This window comes from Muscardinus avellanarius (assembly GCF_963383645.1).
Source record: "Muscardinus avellanarius genome assembly, chromosome: 4".
Lineage (NCBI taxonomy): Eukaryota > Metazoa > Chordata > Mammalia > Rodentia > Gliridae > Muscardinus > Muscardinus avellanarius.
The window spans coordinates 117,783,264-117,795,502 of NC_137789.1; the positions used below are offsets into that span (position 1 = coordinate 117,783,264).

Genomic DNA, 12,239 nt, shown 5'->3' on the forward strand with positions numbered 1-12,239 from the left:
CGTGCGCCCCTTCGCCCGGGGATCGAAACTGACCCGCTCAGGAGACGCAAGACACCCGAAGGACCGACGGCGCGGCACCAGCTCGAGGACTCTGCAGACGCTGGAAGGGGAAGACGAGCGCGGAGCCGGCCAGATCCTCCTAACTTTCCTGGATGGGGAGTGTTCTTTGAAATAACTTTTTTTTCTCACTTGGGTGTACCCCAACGACTGCTGGTTGTGATTTTCGGCTTTCCCCCTCCTGCTGCTAATTTCTCCGTCCTCTCTGCCGGGACCAAAGGAAAGGGACGTATTCCAGCAACACCAGCCCTTTCCCTCTGCCCCGCAGTTTGGATCGCGCCGTCGGGCAGCCGCACTCGCCTTTATTTATTCTATTTATTTATTTATTGGTTCTCAAGACGCGAGGGGATGGTAGCCGAGCGCGCCCGCAAAGCGGCCGGCGCGGGCGCCCGCGGCTCCGGGGAGCTGGGCGCGCCGGGGCCGGCGGCGCGGGCGGAGCGCTGCGCGCGGCTGCCCAGCCCGGGGTCGTGCGGGCTGCTGGCGCTGGCCCTCTGCTCGCTGGCGCTCAGCCTGCTCGCCCACTTTCGGACCGCGGAGCTGCAGGCCCGGGTGCTGCGCCTGGAAGCGGAGCGCGGGGAACAGCAAATGGAGCCGGCTATTTTGGGACGAGTCGACCAACTGCTGGACGAGGTCTGTGCTCTTTGTTACTGGCTCTTACCCCTCCCCGCGGCGCCCCCTCGCGCAGCCCCGGGACTCCACCGGCCGGTGCCCGCGGGCGCTCACTCTCCGCGCCGCCCCGTGCGCCCCGAGCTCGCGCGAGTCTGCAGGAGGGGGAGGGAGGGGCGGCACCAAGGCCGACACCGCCCTGCCAGCCACACGGAGCACTCGGTGGGCTTGCGTGACCCCGGCTCCCTGCTCTCCGCCGCCACCCTCCGTGCCCGGGTCTGGGAGCGCAGGGCAGGTGGAGGGAGGCTGGGCGCAGCGAGGCGCGCGGAGGCCGGCAAGCTCCACCTCGCCTCCGGGTCAGGGCGGGGTGAGAGCCCCAGCGCCTGCCTGTGCTTCCGAGAGTGTGCCAGGCCCCCAGACAGCCTATGTTGCTGAACACCGGTGGTCCTCTCCCTCCACCCCATGAGGGTCGGTGCTGTCTGAGTGTTATTGCCACGTTGGGAAGAGGGAGTAAGAGACCGGATCATCCAAGGGCCTGCTGGGGAACAGAGTGATGTCCTGGGCCCTGCTCACTGCTCCAGACCACTGGCGCCCAAATGTGGGAAGCTTGGCTCTTCTATCCTTGGGCATGAGTCAGCTCATACTTCTTGTTCCTACGCTGGGTTTCTTAACGCAGGTGCCTTTGGAATGGTCCCCAATGTGTTTTTTTTTCCCCTAGGAAAAGGATGCTGGGAAGGATGCTCTTTTCCAAATTTCCTCTGTCCCAAGTAGACCAAAGCCTAAAAATGTATCTCATGGTGATCTTGAAAGTTCATGGAGAGATGGCATGCTCCCCAGGAAGGAGAGAAACGACTTTGCTTTGTGCCTCTGGAGGAAAGGCTGGGCCTGGAGAGGGCGAGGCATGGTGACTTACCTGCATCTGGGCAGCACAGAGGCTCCAGGCCTCCAAGAGGGAGGGAAGGAGAGGCAGGTGAAGGCCGCAGGAGTCTGAGCAGGCTGGCCGTGGCAGGTTTCCTTGGTGCTGTGGGGAGCAGTGGGTGGAGTCCAGCAGCCCTGGGGTTTTGTTCCTACTACTTGGAAGCTCTGTAACCTGGGACAAATACCCTGACAGCTCTGAGCTGGCAGAATGGTGGTGTTGGTGGCAAACATTAGGGCCCAGCTTGAATGGCCGTTCGGGCAGGATGCATCAGATCCCACAGCCAGGTTCCTTCAGGTGCCTTTGAGCAGTTCTCCGCTGGTTGGGACCAAGGCAGAAAGGGCGGCTGCAGGGCAGTCGCTGGTGCTGAAGGGCCTCATGCCTGCTGTGGGCTTGAGCCCATGCCCGCTGGGCCCCTGGGAACCCAGAGGGCTCTGTGAGGTCAGGCCGCCCACAGACTCCCAGGCCTGGGCAGTTCCAGGCTCAGCAGTGGGAGCAGGTGACTGAGTTGCAGGTGAGGAGGTGTCAGATGCACCCCCAGGTATCCGGGGGCCCTGATCTCTGCAGAGCCAGTGTGTGACCTGGTGGTTTAGCCTGGTTGCTCTCAGCCCCTCCTGGTGATCAGGGCAAGGGTGGCCTTCCCAGCACTTGCAGCCTCTGCCTAAGCCTTGGCCACGCCAGGCCTCCTGCTCTCAGGCCCTCTCTAGGCTGCAGCTTCCTGCTTACCTCCCTGCCTTCTAGATCTCCTTATCTGCCAAGAGCTGAAAGTCACCCCAGAGGTCATCTGCAGTGACCCCCATTTTACAGATGGGGAAACTGAGGCCCAGAGAAGGGCAGTGTTTTGCTCAGGCTCCCCTAGGGAGACCCTCAAGCTTTCTGGCCCAATTGCAGTGTTCTTCCCACTGTGCCCCACCAGTGTTTCCTGAGAGCCGCCATGAGCCAGGCGTCGTGGGAGACACACTTCTGCCCTCTTCATGGAAAGTGGGGCACAGGAAGAAAAGGGGCAGTGACCATGTTCTGTGGATAATACTATAATATTGAGGGAAAGCGGGCCTGGGAAATATAGGGCAGGGTGGTCACGGCGGCCTTCCTGGAGATGTGTAAGTGAAGATCTGAAGAGTGAATAGGAGTTTGCCAGGCAGAGGGGGCTGGCATGTGGCCCTGTGCTGCGAGGCCAAGGGACCAGCTTCTTCTAGGAGCTGGAGCCAGATGGTGGGTTTGCCTTGGGGAACTGAAGAACGTCCAAGACCCTGGAGACTGCGAGGGTGGGCTGGTCGAAGATGAGGCTAGAGAGATGAGTAATCTGGGTAAAGAGAGGCCTTAGAGACAGGTCCTCAGAGGGGCAATGGGAGCCATTGAAGGGTTTAGAGGAGGGCAGGTATGTCCCCAGGATGGGAGCTTAAAGCAGACAGACCAGGAGGGCCACACAGGCGCTTCTGTGGGCTGAGGGGACCAGGACCCAGCATGGAGAGGGGAAGGGAGAGCACCGGAGTGCCTCTACTTGGTGGTGTGGTGGTGGGACCTGAGGGCGATCATTGAGGGTGCTGGAGCTAGAAGAGGGAAGTGTCTGTGATGTGGGTCTGTTGCGGTCCCTGCTCTCACAGGGCCACAGGCATCCCGTGAGCTCGGGGGAGCAGGATGTTAGCCATGTGACCTTACCTAGCCATCCTCCCTCCTGGGATTGCTGGAGACCGTCAGGAGATGGCAGTTAGGAGCATGCTCTCAAAAGTACCGCCTCCAAGTGCTCAAGGCCACATGAGTGCCTGGCAGGCCCTCCCGAGGGCGGCAGAGGGCACGGGGAAGGGCTGTCCCAGGGAGGTGCCGCCTGTGCCATGGCCCGGAGGCGGGAGTCTGGGTCCACCGAGGGTGGAGTCTGGGTCCACTGAGGGTGCAGGGCCGGATCTTGGCTGAGGTAGCCCGGGGCAAGGCGGGGCTGGGGGACCCGCGGGAGAGAGGGATGAGAGGCAGATGTGAGAGGCCATGCCGGTGTGGGGTGGGTCAGAGCCAGGGCCAGGGAGCTGGAAGTGTGGTTTCCAGACCTCAGGCCCCAACTCTTCCCCCATCAGCGCCTCTCTCCTGGTCTGGGACCCTTAATGAGCACTCCAGCTGCCTGTTACTTGACTTCTTTGCTGTGAAGAATGAAACTGGAATGTCCCAAATGGAGAAAATCAGATGACACCTAGGATGGGCCATGAGTGTGAAGTGAGAGAGGAGGGAGGGAATCGAAAACAGCCAGATCCGTTCTTTGGGCTGCAGGGGGAGAACAGGATGGTCTCAGCAGCCATCTTCAAGGTGAGTTTTAAGGGATGCTGGGCAGACCCCTGTCCCTAGCACTACTGACAGCAACTGTAAAAGGAACGTCTTGGTTTATGGATACTCCAGCTGTTTTCACTACAACTCTTTCAATCCCCACAACTTCCCCAAGGGCTCGATGCTCTCATTACCCCATCTCACAGGTAAGAAGACTGAGGTTACTGTACCCGCACCCCATGATCTCTGACTCATTCCACCCAATGTTAAGGAACTTCCTGAGAGAGGAAATAGTTAAAACTCCCAGGCTACAACATTGATGAACCCCAGGCAAACTCCTACACCCCCAAGAAAAACAATTGTACTAGGAATGTCTCGGATGTATAGGGTGCGCAGAGGGCCTGCTTTTGGGGTCCTTTTCAGAAGAGGCACTTGTGGGAGAGATCAAAGCAGTCGCTAAAAGATTTGGGCTCTAGATGGGGCTCCCTAGGTCTGGAATCTGGGATGAGGATGAGCATAGGGTCTGAAGGAGCAGGACAGTGGCCTGGGGGTAGAAGGTAGTCTGTGCAGTGTGTCCTGGCAGATCACGGCTGCCTGGACCTCAGGAAGCAGTTGGGCCGGAGATCCAGGCACCCTCATGCAGCCAGCACTCTCCTGTGTCCCAAATCTAGTATTCCCTTCAGGTAGGGAGTGAAGTCCAGGCCCCTCACTGTACAGCTGGGCAAACAGGTCCAAACGATACACAAGCTGGTATTAGAAGAGCCAGGGCTAGGATCCAGCCTGCAGCCGACATCTCTCCTCCACACCACCCCTCCTCCTTCCAGTTAAAGAGGTCACTGGAGGACAGTGCGTGGCATGCACGCCTGCTTCCCATTCCAGGGCCCTCGCAGACATTGTTAATCAATTGCAGCACACATTCCCTCTAAGTTTACCTGTGATCTCAAGATCATTGCAACGCAGTGTTCCAGAAAGTTGCTTCTTTTGTAAAAATATACTTTTATTGATCTAATTATACATCATAGTGAGGGTCAAGGTGACACATTAATACATGCGTACATCACTTGGTGAATTTCCCTCTGTATTCTACCCTGATACTCCTCATTCCCTCCCTCCCCATACATGTTAATGAGGTTGGTAGTGATACCTTCATGCATGGACATAACACTATTTGAACTGTTCCTTTTCTAGGAAGCTACTTCTAACTTGTGAGAGTTGGTGTGCAGGAGAAGAGCTCTTTCATGATTCTTAGGTATTTTTTTTTCAAAATGCAAAGTGTACTTATAATCAGTAGAGTCAAGAAGAGTTTTTATAGCTTACAGCTCCTCCAAATGCCTTAAAACTAGCAGGTAGCTTCAAGGGAGGCGCAGGGCCTCACGGGTAGCCAGTGTTGGGGAAAGTGAACGCTCTGGAGCCAAGTTTCACAATTTGATCACTCCCAGGAAGGCGCCTTTGTGCCTTGTTCTGAACCTTTCTAGACTTGCCCCAGTGCACTCTGGAAAAGCCTCCTTGAACCACCCCATCCCAACATGGACCCTCCCTGCTCTGACTTCCTGGGGCTCTTCCGGGCCGACATTATTTCAGAGAAGGAAAATAGACAAAGTACATGCCTTTGGCTTCCCCACCCAGAACCAGGGCAGGCATTACCAATCAGTCAATACACTGTCTCAGTGGGCCCAGAGTCCTTCTCCACACAGAGCGCCAGGCGGACACCCCCCTGCACCTGGGCACCAGTGCAGGAGGTAAAGCCCACTTGCCACCAAAGGCTCAGTACCCTCCTCTCAGTTGCCTTTAAATGTCTCATTTCTCCATACAGGACCTGTTGACAAAGCCAGGGCTTGCTGTCTCTAGGTCTCTTATTGAGTCTGGTCTGGGACTTTGCCCTGCACCTAGGGGCCACCTCACCGATCAGTTTGATTTAAGGTTCTGTTGGAGGCTAGGGAAGCCGTCTCAGCCCCGCTCCATGCTCCCAAACCCAGACCCAGCATCTGCTCAGTGTGTGTGTATGTGGGGGGCTCCCTATAGCCAGCAGAGGGTGACGTGGTTAGCTCCCGCTGAGCCCAGCTACAGGTCAGGTCCTGGCCAGGAGAGTGGAGGAGGCTCCATGCCATGCTCTGCCACCTAGATGGAGAGGCTGGGGCACTGTCCCCTCCCATCCCTCATTCCTGAAGTCAGGAGCCCCACTTTTGCCTCCCCAGGCTGCCTGGCAATTTTGGTTTTTGTTTGGGGCACATGGCAGAGGGGTAGTGAAGCAGGCAGGCCCACAGCATGCGGTGCCATCCCGACCTCTGCCACTAGTTGTGTGATCTGAGCCTCAGGATCCTGAAGGGGAAAATGGGGATGAAAACATCTTCCTCCCAGGATTGTTACAGGATTAAATAAAATCCTTCAGCTGGTGGCAACTGTAACTATTGCCACCTCCCTCCTCCTCCGAGAAGGTGAGAAGGGGCTGCATCAGGCCCACAGATTTTATTCATAGTGTTTATTGAGCACTTACTTGGTGCCAGGCACTATTCAAAGAGCTTTACATCTATCGGTGGGCAAAATCCTCACAGTTATCTTGTGCTGTGACTATATTTACTGTTCCCCTTTTGCAGTCAAGAAAATGGGGCCCAGAGGTTGTTAAGTCTTCTTCTCAGGAGCATGCAGCTAGTGAGTAGCGGGGCCAGGCCTGGACCAGAGCGCGTGGCGCCAGAGCCAGCATCCTGAGCCACGAGCGCTGTGCCTCTCTAACTCTGTGGACTAATCCAGTGTGCCAGGGGCCAGCGGCTGGCATCGTGTGGTCCCTGGGCATAAGTTTGTGTCTGAGCTGCAATCCCAGTTCTCTTTGCTCACCCAATCTTTGCTTTTATTTTTTCCTCTCTTACCTTCCCCATCTAACTATCTAATAGCGATCTGCCTGTCACTTGGATGCCCCCTTTAGGGACAAGATAGGGTTAGAGGTGCTGAAGTAACTGGACATTTGGAAATTACTCTCAAGCCAGATATAGTGGTGCATACCTGTATCCCCAGCACTTGAGAAGCCAACTCCAGCCAATTTAGTGAGACCTTAAACAAATTAGCAAGACCCTGTTTCCAAATAAAAAATAAAAATTAAAAGAGCTGGGGGTGTAGCTCAGAGGTAGATTGAACCCCTGGGTTTAATCCCTAATTTTAAAAAATCATTTAAAGTTATTCTCAGCCAGGCATTACTTCCAAGTACTGGGATCACAAGTGGTGCACACCTGTAATCCCAGTACTTGGGAGGCGAAGCCAGGAGGATGACAGGATCGAGGCCAAGCTCAGAAACTTAGCAAGAGCCTCAGCAGTTTAGCAAGACCATGTTTCAAAATGAAAAATAAAATAGGGCCAGGGGTATAGCTTGGAGTGGGTCAAAAAACTCAGGTTCAATCCACACCACCACAAAAGCAAAAGAAAATAAAGTTACTCTTTCTTCCTTCCCATCATCTTAGCGTCCTCAAAGGCCTGCACCTGGCCGCCCAGCTTCCCAGTTCCTGAGTGGAGATCCCTGTGGGTGAGGTCCAGCAGTGGTACATTGAATAAACTCCACAGGTGACCGTGCTCTGGAGATAAGGCTGGTTGTGCTGACAGACAGCGTGTGGCCCAGGGCCCTGAGCATCCTGGGTAATGTGCCCAGACTCTCATCTGGGTCCCTGCAGTGCTTGAGGGGCTGAGGCTGGCAGTAATGAGGATCACAGCAAAATGTCTGTGGAAGTCCTACTGTGTGCTGAGCAGTCTGAAAGGCTGGGAGGGTCAAAGAAGGGCCAGCAGAAGGGTCTTTTTTTTTTTTTTTGTGGTGGTGGTACTGGGGTTCCTGGAAGCCCTTCTACCTCCGGGCTACAGTCCCAGACCTATTTTATATTTTTGAAACAGGGTCTCTTACGCTAGCGTGGCTGGCTTCAAACCTGCGCGATCCTCCTGTGTCCGCCTCCCAAGTGCGGGGATTACAAGCGTGTGCACCACCACACCCTGCGTCGGAGGGGGGGGGGAGTGTCTTTGTACTGTTGTTTTCTAAAAATAAAGCAGATGAGGGATTGCCATCTAGGAGAGAGGTTCCCAGAGAGGCCCCTCAGAAATCCTTCCCCCCATCTGTGTGCATTAAAGTGTGTGTATGTATGCACACATGGTGCTGGAGATGGAACCCAGGGCCTGCCGAGCAAGCGCTCTGCCATGCTGCAGCTCAGCCCAGCCCCTTCTCCTGCCCCTCCCAGAGCAGCCTGAGAAAACCAGAGGACAAGCAGGCTTCTCTGAGGGAAACCAAGACCCGGGACTGGGAGGGCTGGGGTGCCAGGGTTCCTGGTTCTCCTGGTATCAATACAATGACTGTTCCCATCTCTCATGAGGCTAATGCCAAAAATGGGGACCCCTCAGACAAGCTCTCTGTGGCCCAGAGGACCGAAGAGGCGCTGGCAGCAGCCTCCCCGCCCCTGTCCTCCAGAGATCAAGGGAGAGCTAAGCTCAAAGGGGCAGAACTGCCTACAGGCGCACTGGGCATGACTCCAGCAGACGCTGGGCTCTTGGCCCTTGCTTGGAGGCTACTATGGGGTTTCCCAGGCCCCATGTGGCTGGAGCCCCCTCAGCCCAGGGCTGTCTTCTGTTCAGCCCCTCTCCTCTCCTCACCTGTCATCACCTTGGTCTGTCCTCTCTCTGAGTGCAGACCGGGTAGCCTTGAGGCCTGGCTGCCCCCTCGGTTATCCTGGGGCTGGGCTTCTGCCATCTGGGGGACTCTATGCCCGCTGCCATCTGTTAAGCCACGGGGGTTCTACATCAGGTCCTGCTCTGACAAGGAGGCCTGTCATGCAGGCCGGGAAGAGTGACCACTGCAGACAGGGATGCAGGAAGGGGCCTGGTTAAAAGGGAGTTGGCTGGGGCTCTTCATCCATCCCCCAGGTTGGCACTTGGTCTCCTGGGCATGGGACAAAGCTTACTGACATGGGAAGTGAGAGGGCGATCCTGCCACCTCCAGCTCTCCCAACTCTGTAGAATCAGTGTTGAAGGAAGGACCTTTATTAGTGCCCAGCAGCCCTGGTCCTCGGGCTTGCACACCCTCAAAGATGGGGAGCTGGCCATTTCAGGACGGAGAGCGCCAGCTCCAGTTTCTCCCTCCCATCAAAGCCCAAGACCAGTCTTCGTACCTACCCTCCCTCGTCTCCTGCGTGTCTTGGGTCTCGAAAGCACCTCAAACTCAACAAGTCCAAACTGAGAGGGAAGTCCGGCCTCCCTGCATCCCGTCCCTGTGAACGCTCTGGCCTCCAGCCTTGCCCTGCACTGTCAGCCTCCCACAGACCCCTCATCCCTCTTCCCTCCACCTACTCTGTCCTGACCTCTTTATCATCCACACAGCAGCCAGGGGAACCTTTCCTTCAATCACACCATCTCCCAGATTAAAACTCCAGGATATATCTACTGCTCTGGGGCCCAACCCTGGCCACCCTGCCCAGCCCCAAGGATCGCCCACCTGGGTCTCAGAACTCCGCTGAATGGCGGTGCACTCAAATCACGGCCAGGACAGACTCTGGAGCCGGATCCCTGGTTCAATTTCAGCTCAGCTAGTTGCTGACTGTGTGACCTTGACCGAGTTGTTCAACCTCTCTGGGCCTTGGATTGTACCTCAGTGAAGTGGGGGGGGGGGGTGATGATAGGAAGAGTAACTCCCCCTATGAGGGTTGTTTTTAGAATTAAAATAGTTGAACCATAAAGTGCTTTGAGCATTGCCTCGTACTCTGGTAACAGATATTTTAATCTGAAAAGACCCAAGCTCCACCTGTCACAGACAGGCACAGCGCGGACAGCCGGGGCTCAGAGCTAGGCTTGCTGGGCTCAATTCCCTCCTCTGGCCCTCTTGACTGTGGCCCTGCAGGTGAGTTTCCCTCCCTCTGCCTCAGTGTCCCTGCTCATCAGGTAGATTGTAGTGAACCCTGATGGCTGAATATAGGTGAGATGCTGGCTGTTTCCTCAGATGTACATTATGGGGCTAGACCTGAGCCGTCCTTGCCTCGGTCCTTACCTGGTTCGTCGCTGCCTGTCCCCAGCTCAGGAATGGCCTCCCGGTGATGAGCGAACTGGTTCATGCCCATGACTGGCTCTCGGCCACAGCCGTACTGACAGTGACTGCTTCCTGCCCCCACACGTGGTTTGCAGACCCTGGTGCGCCGCTCTCCAGAGTACAAGCCCCTCCAGGACAGCCTCCCTTGTGTCTGCTCCGTGCAAATGCACACCTGCCACACTTCGCACCACTCACACTGGCCCAGACTGCAGCCTGGAGCCCTGAGACCCTGGAGCTCCCAACCCCAGGATGAGCGGGCCCCTACCCGCTGCTGGCTACAGGGCCCATCTCCTTGACTCCTGGGAGGCCGCAGCGAGGCCTTGGGCTACATGAAAGGAAGGACTTCCCCCTGTGAAGATGGGAAGGCTCCGGCAGGGCCAGGGCCACCATTCCTTGACTTCTGAATCATGGCGTGTAGGCCCACATCTATCTGGCTCTTGTGCCATGGGGAGCCAGAGGTGGCACGTGGCATCTGGCAGACCCTCTGGCCTGTTTCACGGCCCTATGAGTCTGTGATCAGGCACCAAATTTGTTGCACAAAAGGAGCTGGGTGTGGGGGAGAAGACAGCTCCCTGCCCCTGACACCCCGCCTGTTCCCTGCACACAGGCCCTGAAGCAAACTGGGCTAAGAGTCCGGTTTGGGTGGGGTGGTTGGATGTCTGGGTTTCCTCCGGTTTGATTTCACCCTGCTCAGCTGCCTGTCCCCTGGGGCACATGGTGACACATGGGCCTGTCCCTTTAACAAGCCCTGCTGTGGGTCAGCCCTCATCTGCCTTCCTAGAAGAGTTCCTTCAGCCCAGGCAGCCAGCGCTGAGCAGAGCAGCCAGGTCCTGCCTCAGAGCCTCTCCCCTCAGTGGAAGATGGGGGAGGAGGAGGGTGTGCCCTGTGGCCAGAGGGAGGGGCAGGCTTGGCAGCGGCTTTAGGCAGAGGTGGCCTTCGCCTGCCACCGAGAGCAGCCAGCCAGTAGAGGAGGTTGCACCTCACACCCACGCAGCTTCTCCATCTCTTGTCCCTTGTTACCTTCCCAGCTGTCTGCGGAGTCCAGCAGATGACCAACACGATGCCCACTTCATGAGTGAGGCGGTCCAGGTCCAGAGGGGTCGTACTCTAGCTTACTACACAGTCACTGGGGCCGTTGGGACTAGACCTCAAGGCCCTGGCACTTTCCGGTTGGCCCAGGCTCGTATCCATGCTGCCCAGCTGGCTCGGGCCATTGATAGAGGGTGCTTCCTTGGAGCCTGGGGTCATCTGCACCCCCAAATAAAGTCCCCAGGGCAGGCAGGTTCTCACACAATTCATACTCTTATAATAGCAGCAATGAATTTGTTTTTATTTTTGGCAATGCTGGGGATTGGAACCCAGCGCCTCACACTTGCTAGGCAAGCACTCCACCACTGAAATACACACCAGTTCCTAAGTTAATTATTAAATGACATTTTTTTTCCTAAAGCGCTTAGAACAGCACCTGGTATCTAGGCTCTATATGTGTAGCTACTCTGTGAGGATTATTTATACTGCCTCCTGGCTCCCACGACCCCTGCCTCTGTGTTATCCCCTTAGGTCTCTGGATCAGCACTCTGGAGGTCGGCAGGCGACACCCCCACTTTGCAGGCTCCCCCGAGGGGCAGTGACCAGGGCCACAGAGAGCAGTGCGAAGTTCGCCTGTGTGTGTCTCTGCGCACTCTCCACCCCATGGCTGACAGAGGCCTACGGGCAGCCAGGTCCCTTTAAGAGCCCCAGGCTGGGGCAAGGGGAGGGAGCGGCCCCTAAACCCAGGCGGCTGGAGTTGCATTCTCTGGGGGAGCGGGTGGCCGCCTGGCATTTTCCCTTTGATACTGATACAGGCATTTTAATAGCTGCGACCCATCAGGCGGGTGATGTTTCAGCTCTGACCACACAGGGCATTCCAGGAGGCCCTGGCTGCCAGCAGGGTGCAACGGGAAGGCTTCTCTGTCCAGGGTGGCTGGGGTCTCCCAGGGCCTTGAAGAGTTTCCCATGTACCCCTGAGCCCCAGCCTGGGCTTCTCACCAGGGGCCTCAAACTCAGATGCCTAAGAGGGCCACATGGGTGGCTTGAGCAGGTGAGCGGGGGAAGGAGTACCACGCTGACCTGGACAGCACATCCATGCCCATCTACAGGGGACCGCCACTACACAGCATCTGATTCACCCTGGCCCACAGATGCCAGACCCTCCTGTTGCATAAGAGACAGGAAATCGGAACTTAACATGACATCTGATTTGTAAACAACTAGTATTTATTGAGTGCCTGTCATGTGCCAGGCCCTGTACTAGGCATTAGGGATGTAGTAGTGAGTAAAACAGAACAAATCTACATTGTTGTGGAATTTACCTTCTAGTGGTAGAGG

General features: G+C 56.5%; 1 protein-coding gene across 1 annotated transcript in view; it reads left to right on the forward strand.

The window, feature by feature from the left end:
• Nucleotides 1-405: 405 nt before the first annotated feature.
• COL13A1 (collagen type XIII alpha 1 chain) overlaps nucleotides 406-12,239 on the forward strand; it is a gene marked incomplete at both ends in the record, with an annotated part of 158,418 nt that continues 146,584 nt past the window's right edge. Inside the window, one exon of the mRNA XM_080694674.1 lies at nucleotides 406-687. Within this exon, the coding sequence (XP_080550800.1) occupies nucleotides 406-687 (282 nt within the window). The remainder of the gene's footprint in view (nucleotides 688-12,239) is intronic.